The sequence below is a fragment of the Delphinapterus leucas genome, chromosome 3 (assembly GCF_059928025.1).
Source record: "Delphinapterus leucas isolate spDelLeu-1000000601 "Yukka" chromosome 3, BTC_Dleu_Yukka2, whole genome shotgun sequence".
NCBI classification, from domain to species: Eukaryota; Metazoa; Chordata; class Mammalia; order Artiodactyla; family Monodontidae; genus Delphinapterus; species Delphinapterus leucas.
Window position 1 is genome coordinate 60,479,415 of NC_143131.1, and position 27,835 is coordinate 60,507,249.

Consider the following 27,835-nt stretch of genomic DNA (forward strand, 5'->3'; position numbering starts at 1 on the left):
GGAGGCTGGGAACTGTTATAGCTTTAGAAGTGTGATAGAAGAAAACTAACTGACCAGGGGGATTTTCAGAGTAGGGGTGGGAGCGCGGGGATCAGTGATGACAAATGCTCCTCTGCTCAGTAGAGCTGGAAAAGATGGTGTTATTCAGGACACAGGGAAACTCATCCAGAATCACTCACCAACCGAGCCTGAGGATACTGGCAGAGCCAGGGTCCTCATGTTCATGGGGCTTTACAACCAAGGCAGGCATTCTGGTGCAGAAAGAGTTGATTTTCCAGGGATTGAGGGATGTGAGATAAAGAGCTCAACCTACTCTATTGAGAATAAACTTCCATAAAGTAATCAAGGAAACAAGAATATTTATCTAGATAGTTAATCTTAGAGGAGAAACCAACTTGAAGGAGAATGAAAACAGAGAAATTCTGAAAGATTCTTTGAGATTTTGCCAAATTAAATTCAAGTTTGTGTGCCTATGTTCTGTGTATAGTGCACACACTGAATTTTTTTACTCTGATGTGAAATTAACTGTGCTCTTCAAATATTGGGCAAGTGTCATCAACTGAAAGAATCTTTGTGGGGAACCAGCACAACCTGAAAAAGGAAGCATCAAAGATTCCAGGGCCTTGGTTTTCGGAGCACATTTTATTTGATAGTACTGGAGAATTAACATCTAGTAGCAGCATAATACAAAAATGCAAAACCAATCTACTTAAAACTCATACAATGAGAAATATGTCTTTCAAACAAACAAACAAAAAACAAAAAAAAATTTAGAGACCAGTTGATAAAAATGTTAACAAAAATCAAAACTCATTCCATCATCAACAACAACAGTTATAGCATAAATGGAGTACATTCACTTTACATTCTCAAAAAAGATTGTCATTTTGTTTTCTCTGCAATATGTCAATATATATATATTTATGTATAATATTCACATTGTGGAAGGCAAGAAAAATCTTCAAATTTAATTCCCTAAGTTTAAAACATTACATATATTTCACTTAAAATAACCAAAACATTAAAAATAGCAGCAACACTGGTCTTTAAATATTATTACAGTAGATTATTCACATAATGTAGATATATTTGGGTAGCTCTTTCACTATTAATATTATCTAATATAATTTACAAACTCCAAGGTCCTGGTCTCATTGCCAAATGATAATCTAGATTCAATAAATACTATGCAAAGAATAATTATAAAACACAGACTGCAGAACATTCTCCAGACTAGAAAGAATCATACCAAATTGTTTTAGGGACGAATCAGGTTTGATGGGAGGTTTGAAGACATGCAGGGAATCTGCAGGATTTCCAAGGCAAGAGAGAATGATCTGACAAGCTCCCTGGAATGTCAGGAATTGAATCCTGAGAAATATGTCCATGTGGAGAAGGCACTGCCGCCTCTTCTTGGTGCCATGTTTCATTTGAATATGGCATTAAAGTGATTAACCACTGGAAAATTTCCCAATAAACAAGGGATAGAATCATTTCTCACCAGGAGGCAGGACACCAGACCAGGAGGTCGATATTTATTTTTCATCATTTTCATTTATTCTGACGACCAAAGGCATAGAAAACAAGATTTCGACAGGGCTTTGTGTATTTAAGCCTGGACAGTAGGAAAAGTATTTCTACCCCTACTCCTGATCTAAGCCACTGGACCAATTTGCTAATCTTATTCGTTTAAAAGGAGCCCCAGATGTGGTGACAGGGGTTTCTTAGTACCTGGAATCTGTTACAAAAGTTGCCCCTGCAATTGTGGCTTTTTTGTATTTCGAAGGTTTTTTAGAAAAGGTAAATGGTTAAGTGTCACAATGCGGTTAGACCTATGTTTGCCTCATAGTAAGACTGCTCGCTGATATTTCAATAGTTTGTCCTCATTTTCAAACCACTTTATATATTATCTCAATTGATTCTCACACAGAAATATGTGAGGAAGCCAAGGACACATCCAACTGTTCACTTTACAGACCAAGAAAACTGAGGCTCCTGGAGATCATAGTGATTAGATTGTCACGGTCACACACATGGACAAACTGGTAATTTGAAAGGGGTAGGGGAAAAAAAGGGAAAACAAACAAGTTCAGGAGAAAAAGAAAGGGACAGAGAAATGGTGCCACTTGGCAGATCGTATCATAAACTTTAAAACAAGCAAAAGGAATTTCACATGTAGAACACAGACATTTGAAAACATTTAAATACTTGTCTTCCAACAGTCTCATACTGGTCTTGATTACTACATCTTTATGTAGTTATTGAGGCTGACATTGAAACATAAGATCATGGAGAATTTCTTACATGAGTACCATTACTTCCCAGGAGACATAAAAATATTATAGCCTGTTCTGAGGACCCCACTCCTGTCCCATTTCACCTCCAGCACAATAGTTACATGAAAATATATGTATATTTTGACTGATTTTGGTAGTTTTCTAAGGTGTAGTTTTCATAAAATATCATTAGTGATTATTCTTGCTATGTCCTTAGGAAAATTAGCTTTTTCTCTCTTGGATTGAAGCTGAGAAGACTGCAATGAACTTAGAGCTTTTATAAGTTTACGTTTGGACTCCACTTGACAGTTGCCGGAGAAGTAAGTACATTATTTTAATGACTAATAGTTAATTTAGTAAGCTGTCATATTTCACACAACCTTTTCAAGAAAATTTAGTGATGCTTAGCTTGACAGTTCCACAAAACAAAATTATACTATTCCATTGTAAAAAAAACCTTACATATAATGATAATCTATGAACAGAAAGACTTAGATTCGACGTTCTGGAGAGAGTGACACTTTGAACTGTTAATCAGTAAATGTATTAAAGAAACAGCTGAATTACAAAGGAGCTCATTCACGACACCATTGCGTAACATGATGGAAAAGTCACCCAAATCCCTTTGTTCCTCCTCAGGCACCACCCGTCCCAATCCCCCGACTTAACTTCACCCCCTCCCTAACATCCATACACTAGAAATGCGCCCCCCATACAGAGTCACCCAACCCTGAATTGAATAAGCGAGGTACCATAAGGTAAGTTATGCTTTTGGCAAGCAGGAAATTGGACACTTCTTTTAGTTCTTCTGAGGTAGTAGAGTCTCTCCTTCTAATATTCTAATGGTTAAGAAAAGTCTAGGGAGCTGAATTAAGAGGCAAGTGGAACGTTGGTCACTGTACGTCAACACTGCTCAGAAACTGGTGGTTATTATGGTTATATTATTACCGCACACTCCACAGCTTCTTCAGTGGGACCCTGTTACGTGGACAACTTAAGATATTAAGGTTGCTGTGTGATTGGGGTAAGCCACAGCTCCTTGAGGGCACTGTATAACTCATCACAACTTGGATGCAATTCCTACATGTTTCTAAAAAAAGTGCCTGGCATATAGCAGGAACTCAATAGATATCAGATTACTGACTGTTGAAAATCTCCCATTTAGCTCAGTGAGATTACAAGCAAAAACGTACATGAAAACACCCAACCAACCACAGACTAATTGTCACTAAAGGCCAGGTCACTTTCCCTTGTGTGTGGAACTGTAGACACCTTTCAGACTATGAGAAGGTTAAACGCAAATGGTACTGGCCATGGTATAGCATGCAATTCCATATTAACCTTATTTCCATCATGACTTTATCATAATGTGGTTGTGGCTGTTTTAGCCATAAATAACTTTTCTGAAGATAAAGTGATCCACTCTCTCTGCTGTTCTTCAAGCTTTTCCGCCAAGCATTGAATCAAGACAGGGTCCACCTTAGAATCAAATTTATTAGCAAACCAATGTCCATCTTTCATAAGCCACCTTAGTTCTGCTGCTCCATAGATACACACACTTCGGAGGTGAGAGCCAGTACAACTGGGATAGAAAAGGCCTTCTAGATAGTTCCATTTGACCAGGCGGGTCTTACTCTGTAGGTCAGACACATCCTGGGCTGTCCTAGAAATCTCCCCGGGGATTCCTGGTACCCGAATTAAGGTAGCCCAAAAGTGCTCATCAGGCGAGTATGTATCTTTAGACCAGGCAAAAAAGTCTTTAACGAGGGAGTTGTTGAGAACATATTTAACAAATGCTCGACTTAAAACAAAATAAGCACTGCCAACAAATATCTCGATGTTATGGGGGGGGGCTTCCTTGGAGATGTTTGTCCTCACTGGTAGTTTCACATATTCATAAGGCACCTGTCTGAGTTCATGGTGATAAGTGAATCTTTCCATCTTAGTGTTAGGGGGTTTCACTGTCTCTAACATATTTGATCCATTGAGTTTCTTCAACTCTGACACTAATTCAAAGCTTGATTTCAAAGGAAAATCCTGCCCACACAGGTTGATAACATATTTCCACTGAACTGAAGACTTCAGAAGGTCTGACAAGCAATTTAAATCAGCCTGGAGTCTGGAAATGTGTGCATATTGCACAATCTCTAATTTGGAAGCAATGAAAATATTAGAGAAGCACTTAGCTAAATTGTTCATGGCAACTTTGAAGGTATCAGATGATTTACGGTCATAATGGATGCAGTAAATATTGTGCTGGTTGTATATAGCACGGATTAGCCTTTCAACCATAATTGCATCTTTGTGAACAACCAAAGAATAGGCTATTGGGAAGCTTTTCTCCTCCCTTGAAACAAGCTTTTCGTGGTAGCTTCGTAGGGCCTGATAAATGTCACAGTCACTGGTCATTGCCACAACATCATCATCATCCAAGTCGATGATGGTTCTTCTTCTTATTTCCAGACTCTTGCCGATTTCCAGAGGCTCCTGTTCATAGACACCTGAACAGTTAATCTCATACCCGATTTCATTCTTAACATGGGTATATCTGTTCTTTACAAAAGGCGAGGTACTTAGGGAGTACTCAACCAAGTAAATGCCTCTTTCGGGGAAAAGGAGGCGTTTCACATTTAGAAGCTTCAACAAGGAGAACAGCCATAGGGTTAGAAACAGGATGAAAGCTTTCTGCTTTAGGTGGTATTTAAAACAACATTTAAATGTCTTCATTCTGTAAGAGAACAAAGGAATAATTCCATTGAAATATGAAGAGAAAATCAGTTCAGTTCAACCAACATCCACTGGGTGCCTACCACACACCAGGCAGAATGCTGGGCCCAAAGATGATTAAAACAAGATTCTTGTCCTTTAAAAGAATCCAGAAACAAGGAAATGGAAATATGTGCAATGGTTGTATTTTGTCGTAGTCTGTGTTAACGATACCTAATTTTGAGAGATGTTGGTTACCAAATAGAATGAAAACTAATGTTAACTCCTAAAATATAGGTACTAAGTATCTTAATTGTCTGTATTTGTGCTTAGCATATTTGGGGAGGGATTGCTCTGGTTTGGGCAGAGGCCTAGAGAATTGGATGTTGTCAAGAGGTCATTAGAAATGCAAATAACCCACCTGAGGCTAAAAGGAATATCCATCTTGATTCTACCTTCAGATCCTGATTAGATCTAGATCTGATGTCAAATGGGGAAAGCCCAGTAAATCACTGCTATAAACTGAATGTTTGCATCCCCCCGCCCCAAATTTTAAGTTGAAACTTAACTGCCTAATACTGATTGTATTAGGAGGTGGGGCTTTTGGGGAAATTTTTAGGTCATGAGGGTGAAGTCCGCATAAATAGGATTGGTGCCCTTACAAAAGAGACCCCAGGAAGCTCCCTTGCCCCTTCCACCATGTGAGGACACGGTGCAAAGCTTGTTGTCTATGAACTGGGAAGCAAGCTTTCATCAGGCACAGAATCTGCTGGAGCCTTGATCTTGGATTTCCCAGCCACTAGAACGGTGAGAAATACATTTCTGTTGTTGATAAGCCTCCCAGTCTGTGGTATTTTATCATAGCTGCCTGCACGGACTAAGACACCCACCTTCAGAAATAAGAGCAGTGGGCAGACCCCCAAAGGAGCTATAGTAAATATTAGACACTAAAATTTTATATAGATTATACAAATTTGGTAAACTTGCACATTTCACTTACTTATTTTGTTAGGCCCCATTTCCTCACAGGGATTAGAAATTTAGCCCTTTAGATGAAAAGAACCTGACGCATTGAGAGAAGGTGGGGGCCAGGGGCCAGTTTGGCAGAATCTGTCAGTTTTACAAACCCATCCAGAAGAGCTCACGTGTGTGCAAAGAAGGTGTGTAATGAGAAGCTTCCCTGAAGTTAAGGCTAAAGACTGAAAAGCACTAAAATGCCCTACAGGGCATTGATTAATTACACCCACACCGGGTGAAAAAGCCTGAGAAGAATCTGCACATATCCCTGTGGAACAGTCCCCACTGTAGACTATGAAACAGAAATAACGAACGGTGTAGAGCGAGCTCACAAATGTGTCCAGAAAAGACTATATACATACACCTGGAAGCCTAGACACAATGAGCACACGTTGCCAAGCTTTTTCTTTCTCTGTCACAACTACTCACCTCTGCTGCTGTAGTGGGAAAGCAGCCATAGACTGTGTGTAAATGACTGGGTGTGGCTGGGCTCCAATAAAACTTTATTTACAAAAACAGGCAGCTGGCTGGATCTGGCCCACAGGCCAATACTTCCAGAAGGACTAAGGATCTGGAGCCTGGGGAGGAGGGGGATTTACTTATCACTGAATAGCCTTTTGGACTATTAGAATGTTGAAAATGATTATATTACTTTAACAGATAAAAATGGGCTACCCAACAGAAGGGCATTACATGTGCTTATTTGGGGAGCAGCAGGAAATGGGGAAATCCAGGGGGTATTACCCAGAGGCTCGAGGACAGGAGGGCTGACCAAGCTCCTAGGCCTGCTTCCAGGAGGTTCAGTTACTGAGAACTGGGGAGGCCTGAGGAGCCCACATACAATTTCCTTACACGTCTCAATAAATCTTAAACGAGGACATAATCATTGTACCCAATTTCCTTAGAAGAGGTAGCAAGGCATTTGAACCTGATTTACTTTTGTAGTTTTCTTTTATACAGATTGATTGAAAAAGCTCTCCTAGGAATGCCATACTCTCATTCACCCTCACTTGAATTACCCTCCTTTAAAGAACCATACCTTATTTATCAACGCTGAACTGTTCCGTAGAATCTGGGTCCTCCCCACCACACCTCAGTCTCTCCTCTGTGGGTTTCTCCGGAGTCCTATTCTTAGCTTCCTGCTCTTCTCACAAACACTCTTCCTTGCTTTCGGGATTTCCATGTATACCTTCCATGTATATACATTGCCAACACCTTTATCTTCAGGACCTACGTCTTGCCCAAGCTTCTGACGTGAACATCCAATTGCTTGATAGACATCTCCACTAGATAGCCCACGGGCACTCAACATCAATGAGTCCATAACCAAACAGGACACCTTCACCTCTCCTGTGTTTTCTGTCTCAGTTTATCCACTCAATGACCCAAGCTCGAAACTCGAAAGCCACCCGACTCTTCCATTTCCTGTACACCCACAGGATCATCTCACAAATACGCCTCAAATTCATCCCTTCTTCTCCTTCTCCATTACCAGGTCCAGACAACATCTTTGCTGACCAACATCACACTTACATAAAAGGGCAAAGGTTTCAGTGCCTGCGGATAACCTGATGACATCTCCCCAGACTGGGCCCCTTTCAGGATTTGATAAAAGCTCATTCTCAGCAAAAGGCTTGCACCTCCACCCCTTGTTCCTTCTAACTTGGGGAAAGGAATGCTTTCAGTCAAAGGCATTTCTGGCATGGTGAGTAGGTGAAGGGGCTTTACTTGGACTTAGGACAGGGCAGAATAGGGAGGGCTGCTTGTTTCCCCTGATGTTAAAGGCTGTCCCGGAGACAGACGAGCTCTCCCACTTAAATATGTCTGGCGTGGGAAGAAAGTCAGAAAGTAAGGCCTCTGGGCTGTCCCGATTCCCTCCTCTTTCTTCCTTTAGAATTAATTCTTGTCCCTGGCTGGCGAAGCTCAGACACAGGGCCCAGAGCTAGCTCCCCCAGGACTCCTCACAGCGTGCCTGCCGCCTCTCCTTCCCCGGTGCCCTGCGACCCTCCCTCTCTGGGCAGGCAGCCATGGCCTCCTGGCTCAACTCAGACTGTCGACGCACTAGCTGGAGTAGGGAAGTGTGTGCTCCAAGCCTTCTCAGGAGGGGCAGGGAAGCGCGGGTGCAGGAGCTTAGAGATCACAGTTCTCAACCTTAGCTTTTCTCAGGACACAACCTCTGCATGATACCCACAGCCCCTCCCAGCACAGACGATGTTGACATACATACAATGTTGTAGAATGAATGCCTGCATGCTTCTATGTAATGTTCTTTGTTAATTTAATAATATCATTATTATTAATGCAGAGTCACTCAATAAAGAGTTGTTGGAACTCCCCTGGTGGTCCAGTGATTAAGACTTCGCCTTCCAATACAGGGGGTGCGGGTTCAATCTCTAGGATCCCTGGTCGGGAAGCTAAGACCCCACATTCCTCACGGCCAAAAAGCCACAGCATAAAACAGAAGCAATATTGTAACAAATTCAATAAAGACTTTAAAAAAGGTCCACATCGAAAAAATCTTAAAAAAAAAAAAAAAGTTGTTACTTGGGGTACTCTTCTACCAGGGGCCAGGGGTGGAGGGATGGGGATGATTTCCAGAGGCGTGACCCAGGTCTGACTGGAGCTGGCTGGGCTAAGACTGGCAATTACGCGGCCACGTCTTTTCTAAAGCCGAAACCAGGGCAGCGAGGTCACCTTCTACAAACACCCCACCCACTCAAAGCTCATGGGCAGACAGCAGGCAGGTGTTTTGCTGCCACGAGGTAGTCTTACATTACAAATAATGCCCCACCCCTGGCAGAGGGGTATTTCCCTCCCACCGACCCAAGCAGACGAGGAAGCTGACCTGCTTAGGGAGTTATCACCACATGGGCAATGACACAGAATCGAGAAGGAAATGGCAGCAAGGGTTGATCGCTACATCAAATGAGGTCTATTTGGATAATTCAATAAAACCCCAACAGGGATGTGGAATGCAGCATTTTCCCCAAACCATCTTCTTTTCCTCTACCCTCCCAGGCATTGTTTACAGTCTTAAAGAAAACAGCAGGCACACCAAGGTACACCCCAGCTAAGTGGCTATAATTGCGTTCAGGGCTAAATGGCCACAGCCACTAGCAGCTTTTCAACAAACTCTTGTTCGTCAGCAATTCGTCAGCAATTGAAAACCCACGGCTGTCACTGAGGTACGTGACTCCTAACCCAGGGCAAGAGGGCGAATGGTAAATCACCAACGAACTGGAGGAAGGGTTGTGCACATGGTTTAGCTTAGGCACCAAGACTGCGGGGCCCACCGTGCATGTTGCGGATGAGGTGACCTCTGCCCCTCCGCCCCTGCGCCCGTCCTGCTCCCTCCCTGCACACCTGCACGTCTTCCCAGTCGCTCACACAGGTGTGTATGTGTGGGGGGGGGGGGCGGGCACCGGGAGGAGAAGAGAAAGTAGTGTAAGGGCTTCAGGATGCCCCCAGACCCGGACATGGATCCCTGGAGAAGCAGCGGCTTTAAGACCGATCAAACTAAGCCTGGTTTTCTGGTCTCAACTTGGGGATTAGAAGTGCCCTCGCTGGGGCTGTGAGGGCTCTGGAGCCTGGGTGAAAGGAGTTGCCCGCAGAGGTCCTCAGGGCACATTACAGGTCTTTTCTTTCCCGGCACCCAGCTTGCCTGACTCCAAATCTTGGGGTTTTTCCAGTGTAGTACACAGGACGTGCTGGTGTTTGTTTTGTTTTGTTTGTTTTTAAGAAAAGAATCCACTAAACAATTTTAGGCAATGTGAAGGAAATGACCTTCACTTTTCTGACCAAAGGAGGAGGTGGAAAGGGCAGAAGGAAGGATAAAGCAGCTGGGAGCTAATAAGACCTTGCTCTGGGCTGAGCTGGAGAAGAGGCAGCCACACGTGGTCCTGGCGGCACAGCCGGGCTTCAGCTTGCGGGAGGCCCCTGCGCTGGACCCTGGACAAGCCCCTCAACCTCTCCACATCTCTGTGTCCCCATCAGTAAAAAGATGTTAATAATAGTTACGACCTCAAAGGGCCTTTGAAGTTAAGTGAGGTAATGCATGCAAAGTGCTTTGGCACAGTCCAGATCTTGACTGCCTGGTTAATGCAGGTATGACTTTAATACTTTAGAACCAATGCTTGAATGCGTCCATGTAATGCTCGTTATTAATTTAGTAATATCATTATTCTTAATGTAGAATCACTCAATAAAGAGTTGTTACTCGGGGCATTGTTCTAGGTACTCCGTATGTAATAACTCAGTTCCCTCCACAGACCAATGAGGTAGGTACTACCTCTCTCCCTCTTTTACAAGACAGGAAACTGAGGCACGTGGAGATAAAGAAATTGCCCAAGGTTATACAGAACTAGAAAGTGCTTTAGTTGGAACTTGAACCCAGAGAGTCTTTCTCCAGGGATGAACCCTCTAGGCAATGCTGTCTCTTGGAATATAAATCTAAAAATACTCCTTATTTTCCACAAGTTTTAGTCCTTGATTAAAATTTCTCATTACTGTGTCTTATCTAGCTGTCCTAAAGTTGGAACAGAAGTGAACATCAAACCACGTTTGAAGTCCTCAGAACTTCCACCCAGTTTAAGGGCTTATTTAGACAGAGAATCAGCCTGGAGGAATGCTGGCTGATGAACACGTTCTGTTCCTGCAATCAGAGGCTGGCGCCAATCCACATGCCAGTGAAGGAGATCAGTCAATCTCCCAGCCAGTGGAATCCACTAAAGGAAAAGAAAGCGAGCTCCTCCTAAGAAATTCTGCCATCAGTTACACTTGTATCCTGTCACTGACTATTCACTGATTCACTTGTTCTTGTTGTGACCAGTGACACAGATTGGGCTGAGAATTACTAATTGCTTTAGAAAACTGCCTGGGTGCAACCTCTCTCTACGTGGTGAATATTTCCTCTATGGGCCACCTGGAAATTCTTAAAGTTTGTATCGTTATATGTCAGTGTAAAAAATAGGCTTTGAAGAGTTTATTGATTTGGAAATGTCAGAATTTTGTTTCTTTCTAAAGTCTTACAAAGAGGAATCACTTAAGAACACTAATATAGAGATGACCTCACTCAAAAAAAAAGAAAAAAATCCTGATCTAGTTGAATAAGCCAAGGTCCTCCTACTGCACCTCTCTGATTTCAATAAAGCCATTGATTCTCCCCTTGGTGACATGCTCATCACCAAACCCAAGGAAAGTTTTGGAGTAAGACCATTAGTGGGAGGATGACTCAGCTGAGATGCACTTCCTCAATGCCCCCATAGCACCTGAAGTCAGCAAAGGAGCAGAAAGGCAGGTTTCTTGCTCTGATGACCTTTTACATCTTCATTGTTCTAGAGGGAGGATTGCAAAAGGCAAATAATTATCGGACTGTGTGCAGCTAAACAGTAAGAATGGTGTCACTGGGTCATTAATACCATACAATATAAATTGAGGACAAACGTCCTCAAATAATAAGAGGTTATAGTCTCAAAAAGGAAAAAAAAAAAGGTTTTCCATTCTCTGTTTGTAAAAGTAAACTTTCTTCTTTATTTTCTTAAATCAGGAAGTCAAAACAGTCTAAAAAAGAAAACAAAGCTCACCAGTAATCGGCCACCTGGCCATAGCATTCGGTGGCAGTATGTCCATCCAGACTGTTTTAAATAAACATGCCTGCTTTGCCTTCCTTTTTTTTTCTTTGGTAAAAACAAAAATTTTTTTTTTAATTAAAAAAAGTTTTTTTAGGTTTCTTTTTAAAATTAATTTTTATTGGAATATAGCTGATTTACAATGTTGTGTTAGTTTCAGGTGTATGGCAAAGTGAATCAGTTATACATATACACATATCCACTCTTTTCTAGATTCTATTCCCATAGAGTGCTGAGTACTGAGTAGAGTCCCCTGTGCTATACAGTAGGTTCTTATTAGTTATCTATTTTATATAGTAGTGTGCATATGTCAATCCCAGTCTCCCAATTTATCTCCCCCACCCCCGGCTTGCTTTTTAACAAGAAGGCTCACTCCTTAGGCACTGTCTTAGCTGTTTCTTTCATTTCACAGTATACTGTGAATGAGTCCTCTTCTAAACTGGGTCTGTGAACTGTTAGAATGTAAACGATTTCTGAGGTCAACATAATTTTCTATAGGAGAAAAACAATTGAAATAATAGAATTGACTTTTCTGGGCCTTCCCCACCAAAGCTGAATTAATTATCCCATAATTCTTGAAGAAGCTTAGAAGGAAAATCCTAAAGCTGACAAGAACTTCAATGGTGATTGAGTCCAAATTCCTCCTTCTCTAAATGGGGAAGCAGAGACCTACCCATCATTAGACCCTGTTTCACTCTTGGGATGACGGGAACACGTTCCCCCATTACATACCTGTTTGTATATCCAGCTGCTCCCCCTTAAGGGAGTGGAGAGAAGGGGACCTCTACTCCCCCTACCCAGGCCCCCTCAGGTGGTACTCAGTCCAGCTTGGCTCCACTGCCCCCTCAGCTGAGGCTGTTCTGGCCAAAGTCAACAAAAATCTTCATGCTGCCAGTGTCAGAGGACACAGACCTGTTGCTCTCTAATGGTCTATGCTGAGTGCCAGTACCATTTACATTATCTTATGAATTCCATTCAATAAACCTGTGAGGGAGGTACTATCATTGTCTCCATTTTTCAGATTAGGAAACCGAGTCACAGAGGGTAAGTAGCTAGTATGTGGAGGAGCCAGGATTTTCAACTGTGGCCCGATTTCAGAGCCTACGCTATTAACCATAATGCGAGGTTGCCATTCCAATCTCTTGGCAGTAGAAAAACCCTGTTGGTTCTGCATCCAAAATGTAGGGGATGTAGGGGGAATCCACCCATCCCTTTCCACTGTAACCCAAGCCAGCATCAACTCTTGCCTGTATATGAAGTAACTTCCTCACTAGCCTCCCTTGCTTCCCTCTAACCCAGGGGTCCCCAACCCCCAGTCCACGGGCCGCACAGCAGGAGGTGGGCGACGGGACAGCGAGGGAAGCTTCACCTGCCGCTCCCCGTCGCTTGCATCACTCCTGAGCCTACCCCCACCCCGCCACCCTGGTCCATGGAAAAACTGTCTTCCACGAAACCAGTCCCTGGTGCCAAAACGGTTGGGGACCGCTGCTCTAACCCACTCTCTGTACTGTAGCCAAAAGGACCTTTTAAACCCATCAATCACATCACTCCCCCTCCCTACCCCACTCCTTACACTTAGACCACCTTCACTTGGGTTTCATTGCACTTACAGTCAAATCAGAAATCCTTTCCACGGACAGAGGCCCAGCCTGTTCCTGCCCCTGCCTTCCTCTCCAACTTCATCTTTTTTTTTTTTGACATCCTTGCGTGGAGGTTCTGCACAATGTTTATTGGCTAGTTTCTCAGGGGGTTGACAGTAACACTAACACTTCATACATGGCCGAGAAAAAAAAAAAGTGCTTTTTTTCTTTAAAAACAAAAAAATTAAAATACCCAGCATCATAAATAAAGTAGGTTATCGTATCCTCTTATTTTGGATCCCCCCAACTTTCTGCCTCAAACGCAATAACAGTCCTAGTAGTGCTGGAGCCCGGGGGCTTGAGGTGAGAGGGTGAGGGTCTGCTTCCACAGTTTGCACTGAATTCTCTCCAACTTCATGTTATTCTGCTTTTTTCTTGCTCATTAAGCTCTAAGCAATACCAGCCTTTCTACAAGTTCCTAGAACACCACAGTCTCTTTCCTGCCTCAGGACATTTGCACTTGCTTTTCCCATGTTGAGATCATTTTTCCCTGAATCCCGGCCTGACTGGCCCTTCCATATCCCTCAAGTCATAGGAGAAATATCCTTTCCTCTGATCGTCTCTGATCACCCTTCTCGAATCTCTTTCCTCACTGTCACACTCTTTGTTTTCTTCTCAGCACTCATCACAGCAGCAGTTACTTTGTTTACTTGTTTATTTCGATCTCTGGGACGGGCCTCATTTACGCTCTACCCCCTGCCCCATGTACATACCTACCTGGCACAGGGTGGTTGCTCAGCAGAACAAAATCAGAAGACCCAAGTTCTATGTGGGCTCCGCCACCAAAAATGCCTCAAGTGTCCCTGGCAAGTCATTTAATGTTGGGTAAGTCTTTATTTCCCAAATGTTGAAGGGGATAATAGTTTTGCTATCCCACAATGCTGTTACGAAAGTCTTATGATACAATGCATGTGAAACAGCTATGGAAGGAAAACTGTGGTATGCAGAAGTCAGGTACTAGGACCTTTACAAGATGAATGATTTTTTGGGAAACCAACATATTGACTTTTTCCCAGTTTTCTAAATAGTGCATTCATTATATTTCTAAAATAGTACATTCATTATTCTCTTCATTCTGACATTCTAATTATTATGTTTTTCACTTCCCGACAACATTCTTTTTTGTTAAAGCCTGAAGTATATTGTTCCCGAAGATGTACATACACCTATCTTCGATTTTGAAAGGTAGGAAGACGGTTACTCTAGTTAAACTTTAGAATTTTTTCCCCAGTCTGCTCAATATTTTTTGAAAGATCGAGAGCCAAAGAATTCCTTTAAAAGACATCCAAGAAGAGCAAATGGAACTAGTTCTGTGCATTTACAACCAGCTAAACTGTTTCTGTAACTTTATGCATTGCAGAAGCTGTAAACTTTTCCCCTGAGTTCATTATCTTCCAGGGCAATTCTCTAGAAAGTACAAAACTGCAATGACTTGTTCTAGCATCCCTGTCAGGCAAAGCCATCCCCAGGGACCACGTAAGAAAGTGGTCCTGAGGAATCTGCAGCGATGCGAGTACACAAAACATACCCTCAAACAGGGCCACCAACGGCTCAGTTTCTCAGATCATATGTCCAGTTAAAACTGTCTCACTCAGAGAAATAAGATGCCCCTCTTCCAAAGGGGCTCTGGTTGAGGTCCCTGTGGACCATGTCACAACTGATAGCTTCCTCTACAGGCAGCAGGCTTCTGTTTACAAGTACAAAGACTATGGTCACCGCTTTCCTTAAACGAAGGTCTATCTAACCTGCAAGATTTGAGAACAGAGGTCTGAATAAAAATCCTGGATGGTAATATCAGTCTATCAACCACCTCTTTAGATTATAATTCTTCCAAATAGTAACTTGGCTGGAGCCTCTCTGGTTTGGGGGAGATTTATAGGGTCATTTAAGGTCACGTGGAAAACGAGCAACCCACATTAGGATGTATTTACCCATGGTGGTCCCTCAAGGTCATCGCAAATCTGGGCTTGCAGCAGTAGAGGAAAAAAGTGCCAAATTCAGCCAGCTTTTTATACTCACACCAATTAGGAGACAGCCAACGATTCTGGGCTTTGTTGCATCTGGTCCACAGGGCAAACCTCAAAAGCTGATTGTGTATCATGCTGGGCAAACTATATGGCTAAGAAGTCTTTAGTAGGAAGTCAAAAGGACCAGAAATGATCCTACTGAATGAAAAGTTTTTTATTTTGTAACAATTTATGACCCTCATTATGTTGCAAAACATTGTTTTTCCATAAAAACAAAAACAAAAATGCTGGTGTGGGGGGGTGAGGTTGGTTCAAAAATACCTATGCCCTCAAATTTCAGCTCCGATGGCAACAGCTTAAATCAGTTTCCTTCTTTGTAGATATAAAAGGTTACAAAAAAGGTGCTCGTTGATGTAGTCAATCGTTATCTTCCAAGCTTTATACACAGAGAGGTTACATTCCTTTCTCCAGTTCTCTTCTCTGCCTTCCACACTTAGCTAGCCCAATACAGAACCAATATATAGTTTATGTTTTATGTTCTAACTTAAAAGTGTGGCTTTATTTTGGCTTCTTTTTCTATAAAGAGGAAAAACTGCATTGAAAAACATTTAACTCCTTTTAAAAAAAATCACATGTTTAGTGCACTATAAAGAAAAAAGAACTTCCTCTCCCAAGGTCTACATGATATGATTTCCACCCCATCTCACCCCACCCCAGAAATTTCTGGAAGCACTTCTTTGGTATTATATGGCTAACTCTCTATTTTACACTGCCGAAATTAATTCCTCAAAGGTTATGCAGCAACTGAAGAGACACAGTAACTGATTTCTACACCTGCATTTAAAGTAGAATTTCCAATGCTGTAACTACATCAGAGGGAGCACAGGGACCCACAGAGGTGAATCAAGGGTACAAACAGCAAAAATGGCTTAAAGCCAGGCCACACTCTCCATGAATGGATTAGATACACTCAGTTTTAAATCATCAGAAAGGCTCCTTTGTTTACCTTCTGTGTTCTGCCACTGTGGTGGGGAGCTGAGCCGGAGATTTCAATATGCTTCTGCCCTTCCACTAAAAAATTCTAGACTGGCATCCCTGTCATGATGTTACTATTGAGTCAAGATCTGTATTGCTTGGTTTAAAATGGAGGTATTGTCCCAAGAGTTTGTGTGCACAGAGACACAATAAAGTTAAGACCCAGGAACTTAAGTTAAAGGTTCTGCCAAAATAGGGATATCAAAAGCAGAGGTTTCGTGTAAAACCAGCTGGCATCTCCTACAAGGAGACGTTCTAGTAATGGTTTTTATTATTATTCGTATTTTTATTGAGGCATTGTTGATTTCCAACATAAGTTTCAGTTGTACAACATAGTGATTCACAATTTTTAAAGGTTATACTCCATTTATAGTTATTATAAAATATTGGCTATATTCTCTGTATTGTACTATATATCCTTGTTAACTTATTTATTTTATACATAGTAGTTTGTACCTCTTAATCCTCTACCCATATCTTGCTTCTCCCCCTTCCCTCTCTCCACTGGTAACCCACAGTCTGTTCTTTATATCTGTGAATCTGTTTCTTTTTTGCTATATTCTCTAGTAATGTTTTTTTCTTTTTTTAAAATAAATTTATTTATTTTATTTTTGGCTGTTTTGGGTCTTCATTGCTGCACACTTCTCTAGTTGCTGTGAGCGGGGGCTACTCTTCGTTGCCGTGTGCGGGCTTTGGAGCACGGGCTCTAGGCGTGCGGGCTTCAGTAGTTGCAGCACACGGGCTCAGAAGTTGTGGCTCGGGGGCTGTGGAGTGCAGGCTCAGTAGTTGTGGCACACGGGCTTTGTTGCTCTGCAGCATGTGGGATCTTCCCGGCCCAGGGCACGAACCTGTGTCCCCTGCATTGGCAGGTGGATTCTCAACCACTATGCCACCAGGGAAGTCCCTCTAGTAATGGTTTTAATTAAGATAACAGGTGTCAACATGTAGGTTTTATTTTCGGCTAATATAATAAAAAATTTAAAAGATTATTTAGTTAAAAACTAAACATCTCAGCAAATTTATATGCCAACTGTACAGAATACAAAAGTAAAAGACTCTTCAGATCTCCAAATGTATTATAATGTTACAATCATTGAAACAGTGTGGCCAGAATAGACAGAGTTCAGTGGGATGAAATTCAGAAACAGATCTAGTAGGTAAGGATTGTATGTATGGCTCTAGTAGAGATGGCAAATGCCTCCGAACATCCATCCTCCCTATCTTCTTTACTAAGAGAATCTCTATATTGCTGGTGGCAGTAACATACCCCTCTAAAAGACTTTCTCCCCAGCCTCCATTGTAGAGGAGCAGTCAACGAAATACAATGTGGAATATCTAGGAAAGTTCTTCAAAAGAACCTGATTCGGGCTTCCCTGGTGGCGCAATGGTTGAGAGTCCGCCTGCCGATGCAGGGGACACGGTTTTGTGCCCCGGTCTGGGAAGATCCCACATGCCGCGGAGCGGCTGGGCCTGTGAGCCATGGCTGCTGAGCATGTGCGTCCAGAGCCTGTGCTCCACAACGGGAGAGGCCGCAATAGTGAGAGGCCCGCGTACTGCAAAAAAAAAAAAAAAAAACCTGATTCACGGTGGAAAGTGTGCCATTTTTTCTTCCCTTCATCCACTTTTCTGCCTGGAACTCCAACATGATGGCTCACATTGTATCAGCCACCTTGGGACCATGAATAACAGACCAGGAGAATATTAGCAACCTCAGCCCCAAAATTCTCAAAGCACTGAACCACCGGCAGCAAACGCCCACTCTGCATTCTTATTACGTGAGAAGAAGCCTTTATATGTGTAAGCAATTTTGTAAACATGCACTTTGAAAGATGACAATATGAAGACGGCAATGCTTCTCTCTCTCTCTCTCTCTCACACACACACACACACATGCAAAATAAAGCTTAAACCAGGTTAAAGTGTCTACTTGAACAATAGTATAATCCTGTATATTGTCAAGTGCAAATGTGTCTCACATGATGCTGAAATTCTCATCTGTCTGGATTTAGAGGCAGATGGTGGCTTTAGATAAACCTCTGAAGAAAAGCAAACTCCAAGAGTTACCAATTTAACTCTGATATTGGCATGAACAGAGCAGCCTGCTAACCAGGCCTCAGGTAAGCACCACTCAGCTTACGGCACACCTCCTCTTGGTTTTGGCCAGGAGCCCCATATAATCTCTGAAGGTCACCTTGCAGGTTGGCTGCCTTCTTGAGAACTTGCTTGGTTACAAACTTGTTATACATTAAGAGGAAGATATCACTACCATGTAGGGTGAACTGTGTGGCGTAGTTCTTCCCTCCTCTCCTTCCTGCCACCCCCTCGGCTCCCTCCATCTCACCCTCCTGCTTTACCTTTGTATACAGCATAATGGTTTGGAATTTAAGGCCAAGGTTTCTGAATTAAGTTCTGACTACACTTACAAGCTGTCACTAATGTAGTTTAGCCCTCTGCCGCCCCATCTGTGAAAGAGGGCCAGGGGCGCTCACTCACATGGATACGGTGACGACTAACTGAGCTCGGTATATTTCGGCGGGAAAAGCTGGCGGGCACTTGGGGTGCATTGATGGTAAGGGGTCAAGAGCATTTAAACAGGCAACAGCCAGGGAGGAACACTGGATAACATAGACCAGGGGCTACTCTGCAAACATGAACTGCGCTTTGTCTGCCACGTGCCAGCCCCACTCCTGCACCCAGACACCACCTCCAGAGGCAGCAGCAGGGGGTCTCCATCGGGCAGGATGATGCAGAGGCCACATGAAAACCTTCCACATTCTCATGGTCAAGAGGGAATCAGACAGGTGCTCACTGTAATATTCTTACAACTTTTCCATAGGTTTGAAATTTTTCCAAAATAAAGTTGTTGTCTTTTAAACATAGGGGCAACAGGGAGTGGGCAGGACTAAAAGCCTTTGAAAGTCCCTGCCTTATATGAGGATTCAGGCGACACATTTTTAGTAGCATGGTTTTAAACATCTTTTGAAGTCTCGTGTCATTGCTGTCTTCTCTCTATAATCTATACTTTCACAGTGTTACCCCGTTCACTTCTTTGTTATAAAAATAACTTTTCTTTTGTTGTTCCATACTTAGGAATTAGTTGATGATCATAAAAATATTCCATTATTTTATGGTGGTAAAATATACATAATATGAAATTTACCATTTTAACCATTTAAACAAAATCAGTAGTGTTAAAAAGTCTCTGTTCCTTAGCCTATCCTCGAAAAGCCGTTCCATAAATGTTAGAGAGATCATGGGTGGGTGAGTGGTTGGATAGATGGAAAGATGGGTGGTTGGAAGGATGGAGAGGTAGATGGACATGGATGGATCCATGGTTAAAATTTTAACCATTTTTAAGTGCACAGTTCAGTTTGAATTTTATCATCTAGAGATAATTTCCCCAAAACGGTAAGTCACTAGTTAGCATTTGGAAAAGTTTCTATTCTTTAGGGATTCTCTTGCCGTCGTGTTCCTTTCATATTCCTCCTCCCTGAGCATCTCTCCTCTGGCTCCACATCCGTTCCTCCAGCTCCACAATCTCCATTTCTCCCTAGTAGTATTGTCCCACGATCTAGCCTTCACAACTTAATTAAGGTGCCTGCCTTGTGTGTCACTCCGCTTCTCTCTCCCGACCCATCTGATACAACATCTTTCTGTCTCCACCTGCCTGAGAATAGGGCAGGGTGGTGGCTATAAAGGCTGAAGTAAGGGAGAACCCGGAAAAGATGATGGCTGGCAGAGAGAGACCCCCTTGTTGCCCCCAGGCGGAATGTGGGGAAAGGCTGCCACAGTGCAAATAGTCCAGCTACGCCACAGTGATGCAGAGAAGAAGGAAGAGAAAAGCAACCTTGGCAAGCACAGGAGCTATGCTAGGCCTTGTTCTTCCTGATCCTGGGGGCACATGCTTGCCCTCTGCTGTCGTCTGGTAGATGACCAGGAGAAATACCAAGCTTTGCAGAGCCTTTGGAAACAAGTCCAACCTATCCAAGAGCAGACAGGCCGACTGTCTGAGTCTGAGCATAGCCAGGAAGCCCTCCTTCAAAGGGACAACCTCGTCTATTCTCCCCTGAACTAGATTAGAAAAACAGAAGGGGTGGGGGAGAAGGAAAAGCAATCAAAGAGCCAGAAGTACAGGGTGTTCTTGGAGATTTACTAGAAATTACAAATTTTATAAATTACAAAAATAAGTGCACTTATCACCCGGCACTTTTTTTTTTTTGCTTGTCATGGTAAGGGAGAATGTCACATCAAAAGTGGTTTGGTAGCATGCTGGAGGAGAAAAGTAGGCTTGGACATTTTTTTTTTTTTTGTGGTATGCGGGCCCCTCACTGCTGTGGCCTCTCCCATTGCGGAGCACAGGCTCCGGACGTGCAGGCCCAACGGCCATGGCTCACCGGCCCAGCCGCTCCGTGGCACGTGGGATCCTCCCGCACCCGGGCACGAACCCGTGTCCCCTGCATCGTCAGGCGGACTCTCAACCACTGCGCCACCAGGAAAGCCCGGCTTGGATTTTATTGGGATTTTTTGCAGTTTGGTTTAACCCTGGTCTTTCAAACCAGGGTGAGGGAGGAGGGAGAGGGCTTCGGTAGGATTGGATAAGGATCATGAATGATGGAAAAGTGCAGGATTCCAGGCACTTTTTCATGCCCTAGCAATCATGGCTCAAAAGCATTCTTGCCATAAAATTGTTTTGCTTTTTGACTTTTTAAACTTTTTTTTGGTGTGATTATATTATCTAAGTGTACTCCTTTAAGAATCATGTATGAGCACAATTTTACATTAAAAAAAACATTAAATAACCCGAATCTCTTGGTGAAATATGGGCTTGAGCACAAAATTCTTGAGTTCTAGAGCCTGGGTGGGAAGGGCTGTGAGGCAGAGAGGAACGACAAGGCACAATTTTTGCTTCCTATTATTTGGAAATTTCTGAATTCACCTTAATCTGACCATAAATAAGACGAAACTTACCTTTGTGTCACCTACGAATAAAACCCCAAGCTGATGGTATTAAACATAACAGAGAGAAGCAATCGTCACAGTCCAACTGCTCCTGCCGATATGCTACGGAGATTGTTCTGTGAGGGGCACTGAGGATGGAGTTAGAGAACACGGTGCCACACGGGGAAACCGTGCGAAGGGCACATCAGAACAGCAGTAATTTAAATGTAAACAACGATGGGACTGATGATAATTATTCTTCTGATTTTAGCCCCACAAGGTCTGCAAAAGATGCCAAGTTTTTAAGCCTCATTAACTGTGACGAAGGCCTCTGACAAAGAAGCTCATATTATTAAATTCCTCAGGCCAGGACATCAGCAGACAAATTGGCAGAGGACTCAAAGGTTTACGTGAAAAAGGACAGAAATGGGACTCAAATAGATCTGGACAGACTTGGATCTAGTAAGACGAAATTTAACAGAGATAAACACAAAGGCTAACACTTAGGTCCAAGAAATTAACTGCGTCATACCAGATGGAGAAATGTGATTTAACAGGAGCATCTGGAGAGAACAGTCCAGTGTTCTGGCTGACCCTGCTTGGGAGGAGCCCCAGTTCATTTGGTATGAGAATGCCAAAAGATTTTTTTTTTTTTTTCCCGTATGCGGGCCTCTCACTGTTGTGGCCTCTCCCGCTGCGGAGCACAGGCTCCGGACGCGCAGGCTCAGCGGCCATGGCTCACGGGCCCAGCCACTCCGTGGCATGTGGGATCTTCCCGGACCGGGGCACGAACATGTGTTCCCTGCATCGGCAGGCGGACTCTCAACCACTGCGCCACCAGGGAAGCCCCAAAAGATTTTTAAAAGGCAGAAAAACCAAACCAGAAACCAAACCAGTGTGGTCCTGGACAGCGTGAGAACCACAGAGCTGCAGAACGTGAGAGCCTAAAGGGATCTTAGAGAGCATCTTCCATCAGCGTAGACTGTGGGACAGAGGACCGGATGGGTCTGTGTCTGGGTACAACCCTCTACTAGGATACCGTCTCACAGAAGGTAAGCAGCACAGTGAGAAGTGAGCGACCACAGGATGGAAATGGAAGTTTAAGACGAAAGAAGTGAAAACTCAACAGGAATGAAAGCTGGCTCCAAATATTAAATCGTGGGCTGCTGGGCCCCATTCCCAGAGGTTCTGTTTCAGCAGGTCTGATGGTCGCAGAATTTGCATTTCTAACAAGTTCCCAGGTGACATGCAGCTGGTCCAGGGACCACACTTTGAGAATCACTGTTCTAAGTAACAAAATCATGGTTTTTGTTTTGTAATATATATATATTTCTAAGATTTTACTAAGATACAATGGCTTATTTCCCAGTAAGTCCAAATTAGGGAGAATTTATTGGTTCTAAAACACCACACATTCGTATTTAAGATTATGCTCTTTTTAAAATTTCATATTGTTTAGCAGAAGTTCCACCTTTACTTTCTGACCCTTAGTGTTTCTTATTAGTTCAGCTTCATAAAGCAGACTTCTGCTTCTGCTTCCGTTTCTGGCATTTTATATAATAGGTAGTTTCCCTCTGGTCTTCCACTTTTCCTGTATTTTTCTATTGTGTTCAGCAAACCAAGCTTCATTACATATTAAGATGTGACCTACTTTTATCAAATGGTATCTGATTTCCCACATCTTCTAAAATAGTAAATATCGACCCAATCCTTTCCCCCAAAGCCCACCTGAGCACACTGTGCCCAGGGGCCCATTAGATTTTGAAGCAGCTACATTCAATTCCTGATTAATTTAATTTGATCTTATATACGTGAAGCTTCAGCCTTTAGATCCCACTAGGAAAATTACCAGCATATGGAAATGCATATAAAATGACATGCAAAGCAATGCAAATTAATATAAAACATACATCTCTAAATTGCTTGGGAAAACTCTGTAAGCCTTGACATTGATATTGTCTGTTTCGCTTCTTGTACTCTGACAAGCAGTGACTGGATCCTTTTACTACAGTTAATTTTATGCAGCATCCAGCACCTGACACTTGTTGACATGCTAAGTGGGAGGTGACCCTGTCTGTGAGTCAGGCAAATGGGATCCTGGCCTTAACTTTGCCACTATTTGGCTCTAAGGCCTTGGACAGGTTTTCAAAATTCTGAGTCTCAGATTCTGCATCTGGAAATGATGGAAATGACATCATCATAATAAAACCACCAGCACTAAGGCTTACCGAGCATCATTTTGTGCCAGGTAAAATGCACACAGGCACACACTATACATAATGATGCACACACACATGTTGTGCATACATGATGCACACATGCCTACCTTGTGCATACATCATGCACACAGGCAATCCTCACAACCACCCACAAGAAGGTACCATAGAACGTGTACCCGTTAGATCTGGTGCCATTTCAGAGACTAGGAAACCAAGGCAGAAAGGTCAGGAAACTTGCGCAAGGTCATAAGCTAGGGAGTGGCAGGGCCAGAGCCAGGGGCCCTCGGCAGTCACACTCCAGGGGCCACTCTTAGCTACACTGCAGCTCTGTTTCATGATTTCCATCTATGTTTCTCCTAATCATTAAATTTTCATGATCTACAAAGTAAAACTTCAAATTTCACCGTCATATGGGCTTCAAAATATGGTTTCAGTAGATGGTGATGGTTTATGTTACATGAGTTTGATATCAGAATGGCAGCGCAATCATACTCGTTTTTTACCTACTACTCCACGAGTGGAAGGGTGGGTCCAGAGATATCCTGTGTGTTCCACCTCTCCTCCTAACTTGCTCCATCCCATTCACATATAAATATGCATGAGGCTCCCTCATCTTCAAAAAGCCATCCCTCCACCCCACTTCTCACTGGAGGAGTTGCTTCCAGGGAGTTAAGTGCGGTGGCCACTGTTAGTCCTCAGCCCCCCAGCACACACACACTGGCATCACGCGAGGTGCTCACATCCACTACGGTTTGGGTTGAGACTCAGCACCGTTGCCCTGGTTTTCCTCCCACCTCTCCCCATAAAGATAGGGGCTCTTTTCCAGGTCACTCCCCCAATTTACCCCAGCCTTAAAATAACACCCCAATACAGGTGACCCCCAGCTTCTTTGGAGGGTCTGCTTTTTCCAGCCACTTATTAAGTATTTTCACTCAGGAGCCTCAAAAGCAGCTCAGACTCAACAAAAGCAAATGTGTCTTTCCTCCCCCAAGCTGCACCTCCTCCACATTCCTTTGTAAATGGCAGCACCCATCTACCCAAGTGCTGGAAGTCCAAACTTAGAGGGAGTCCCCCTGCACTCTCAGACCTTACAGTAAACTAGTCAAGTCACTCCAGAGTCTATCCTGAATCTACCCACTTGTGTCATCCTCACTACCACTGCCTCAGATAGACCTCCAGGCCCCTCACACACCCCACCCAAACTAGCCGCGTGTACTTCAGGGGCTCCTCAAATCCATTCTCCACACAGCACCTGCAGTTTTGTTTTGAATCTAAAACTCATCAGGATACTTTCAGATGTGAAACCGTCTTGAGAATCAAGCCCACAAAATGGCCCCAAGGCTTGGCATCAACCAGCCCTGGTACCTGCTGACCTTGCCTGGCGCCATTCTCCCCTCAGGTCACACTGGACCTCTCCTTTCCTTGGACTCTCCCTGCTCTGCCCTCCTCTGGTCTTGGGGTGCCCTCTTTCCTGGGGTGAGAATACTTGCCCTTTCGCCTCCGCCTGCTTAGTTTATGCAGCTCCTACTCATCCTTCGGGTCCACCTTAAATCTCCCCAAGAAGGCTTCCTGCCTCCCCCCAGACCAGTGAGCTACCTCTGTGCTCCCACTGCACCCTAGTATGGGCCTGGCACACAGTAAGTGCTCACTAAATTTGGATTGACAGATTGGCTTTTCAACCTCACATCATACAATCTGTCTTATTGCTTTCTTCCTGCATTCAAACCTACAAAGGCCCAGGTCACCAAGACATACTCCCAACAGTGGTGGCTCTGCTGTCAGTCATTCTCAAGGGAGCAGATACTGGGCACTGCCACGTACAGTCTCCACCTGCCCCCCCCTCCCATGACCGAGCTCATTCAAAGTCAGGATGATAACTATTTATTGCCTGCCTATCCCAAGGGTACTTAATGTGATGCCATCAAGTGCCAACTTATTGCCCAACTCCGCCATTCACTCCTATACCCCTCTGGGCAGACATTGCAGTATTTAGTAAATCTGCTTCTCAAAGGAACACTTCTCACCAACCCCCCTCCCCCAAGGAAACTCTCCTTTCACTCAGTGCCACACAACCTGATTCTATGGCTATAGATTCTCTGCAAATACAAGTAAGATATAAGATATGATTCAATAGCATCTTAATCGGCCATTTCTCACGGACAATTGATTCTTGGAAAGTGCAGCAGAGGAACTGCTCTCTGCAACAGCCCACTTACTTTTCAAGATTTTACTTCCTCAAGACACCGTCAACAAAAGCTATCAAAACGGACAGCTAGGTTCTACATTGTCTTAGACTGATGGGTGGTTTAATAATAAGGGCATGCTTCTGGAAGATCAGAAGGGGTGACTCCTGTCTACCAAATCACATGGACACTTAATTTCATATTATCCCCAACTCCCTTTATCTTCTGGTTTGCTGCTTTTCAGTTTAAAGGAAGAGAAGAGGAAAAGACAAGTGCCTAAGGGCTAAGGCCACTCTCCCTTACCCAGAGAGGGAAATACAAGGTTCCCGGCTAAAACAGGGAAAACCTCCCCCAGGCAGGAAAGCTCTGAAATTTACAAAACAATACCCACCCACTAGCACTTCTAGCCTAAGTTAAGATGGTAAACTGACTCGAGAGCCCAGACCTCGTGGCTCGGATCCTCGGAGGCTCCCAGCTCGATGGAAGAGGTGCCGCCACCTCACAGGGGGACGATCCGGGCCAGCTCTGCGGCACGAAAACTTGACCTTAAAAAGCTCATAAGCTCGTCCCAGGGGAAGGCGCGGCCGGGGGGACTGCTCCGCAGCTTCTGATCCCCAAACTATTAAGAGACACCCCACTCCCACCTGGCTAAAGGAGAAGCCACGCCAGCAGCCCGTTCCCGCGCCACGCGCCCGGCTCCCGCACACTCGCCTCCGCCGCCCACGGGCAGCGTGGCCCGGCCCCGCGGGTGCAGGGCTGCGGAGAAGCAGGCGTCGCGATTCCGGCTCGGCACGCTCCTCGCCGATCCGGCCCCTCTGCGCCCCTCACCTGGGCGGCTCCAAGTGGCCAGGAGACCGAGACAGCGGGACCCCTGACCCCGGAAAGGGCGCGTCCGGGAGCCGCGTTCTCACCGCTCGGGGAGAGTCCCAGGAAAACCCTGGTGCGGACGCGCCCCGCTGCTCCCGGCCTCCCCGCCGGCCCTGCCCCGAGAGCCTGGGATGCGGGCGTCGTGGCTCCGTCTCCCAGGACACCCTCACGCTGACATGCGCTGGTCGCCCGGCAGCCCGCGGACCTCGGACAACTTTACAGCGTCCGGCCGCCGGCGGGGCCCCGCCCCGAAGTCAAAGAGGGCGTGCAGCCAGGCCAAGGCTCAGCCCGCTAACCCGCTGCGGCTGCCCCGGGCAGCGTCCCTCCGTCCTTCCCTCCCTCCCCCCTCCCCCACCTCGCGAGGGACGCGGCGCCCAAGTCTTTCCCCGCTGGAAAGTGAAAGTCGCGAGGAGGGGGTCCGGGCGTCCCGGCCATCCGCGGCTGGGCCAGGAGCCCCGCACCCCGGCCCCGCGCGCTCCTTGCTGGACTGCGTGGCCAAGTGGACTTACGAAAGGGAGCGGGGGGAGCCCCGAGCGCGGGGTCCCCGCGGGTGCAGGAGCCGCTGCGGCGGGGCCGCGAGCTGCGCTGCGGACTTCTCGTACCGCGGCGGCGGCGGTGACTGGCTCCCGCCTCCTCCTCCTCCTGGTCCTCCGCCGCCACCTCGGCGGCTCGCCCTGCTAGACAGTTGCTCTCCCTCGGCCGGGGAGTGGAGAGGGCCGAGCGGCCCCCGTGACGTGGAGGGAAAGGAGGAGCGCCTCCGCCACGCTCCCGCAGAGGGAGCTCCCGCCCCTGCACTCGGGGGTCCAGGCTTCGCGCTCGAGACAAAGTTCCCAGGCGGCGCGCTCCGCTCTCTGCCGCTGCCCTGAGCGTCAGCCGGGTTCGGTTCCCTCCCCACATTAAACAGCAAGAAAGTCGAGGTCTGGAGAGCTAAGTGACTTGCCCAGAGATGCTCAGGGGGCGGTGACAAACCAAACACATCTGCGACTCCTTGCTTTTCCCTCTGCGAGGCTCCGGTCCTGCAGGAATCGCCTCGCTCTCATTGGTAAGACCAGGATAGTGTCCCACGCAGCCTGGAGAAATATCATCTAGGAGCAGCGTGGGAAGGGGGAGCTGTCCAATAGTACGAAGTTGTGTTTCAGTCTGTGCCTACATTTCAAATAGACATTCTAAAGCTTCCTCTTTACCCTCAAGCGGGGGTGAAGGTGGCGGGCCGTGCCGGCACGGTATCCGGTCCCAATTCTGCTCACCCAATAAGCCTGAAAGCAAGCACACGCCTACTTAACCAACTGGGCAATATCTACGCCTCAGCCTTGGTAGCGGGCTCTTGGGACGATACTAACTCTGTGAAGTAGATGCCCTA

General features: G+C 45.0%; 1 protein-coding gene across 2 annotated transcripts; it reads right to left on the reverse strand.

Annotated features, from left to right (window-relative positions):
• Positions 1–623: 623 nt before the first annotated feature.
• GCNT4 (glucosaminyl (N-acetyl) transferase 4) lies at positions 624–27,835 on the reverse strand. 2 transcript variants are annotated; one of them, XM_022594841.2, is made up of 2 exons: positions 26,985–27,835; positions 624–5,004 (listed from the first exon to the last, which is right to left on the reverse strand). In XM_022594841.2, the coding sequence occupies exon 2, from the start codon at positions 5,001–5,003 to the stop codon at positions 3,639–3,641; it is 1,365 nt and encodes a 454-aa protein (XP_022450549.1). In that variant the 5' UTR covers position 5,004; positions 26,985–27,835; the 3' UTR covers positions 624–3,638. The 2 variants fall into 2 exon arrangements, with proteins under 2 accessions (XP_022450549.1, XP_022450556.1); XM_022594848.2 differs by lacking the exon at positions 26,985–27,835 and adding an exon at positions 26,437–26,636.

Excerpts from the sequence above, each read along its gene's own strand:
- GCNT4 (XM_022594841.2), bottom strand. The coding sequence starts at position 5,003 with ATGAAGACATTTAAATGTTGTTTTAAATACCACCTAAAGCAGAAAGCT.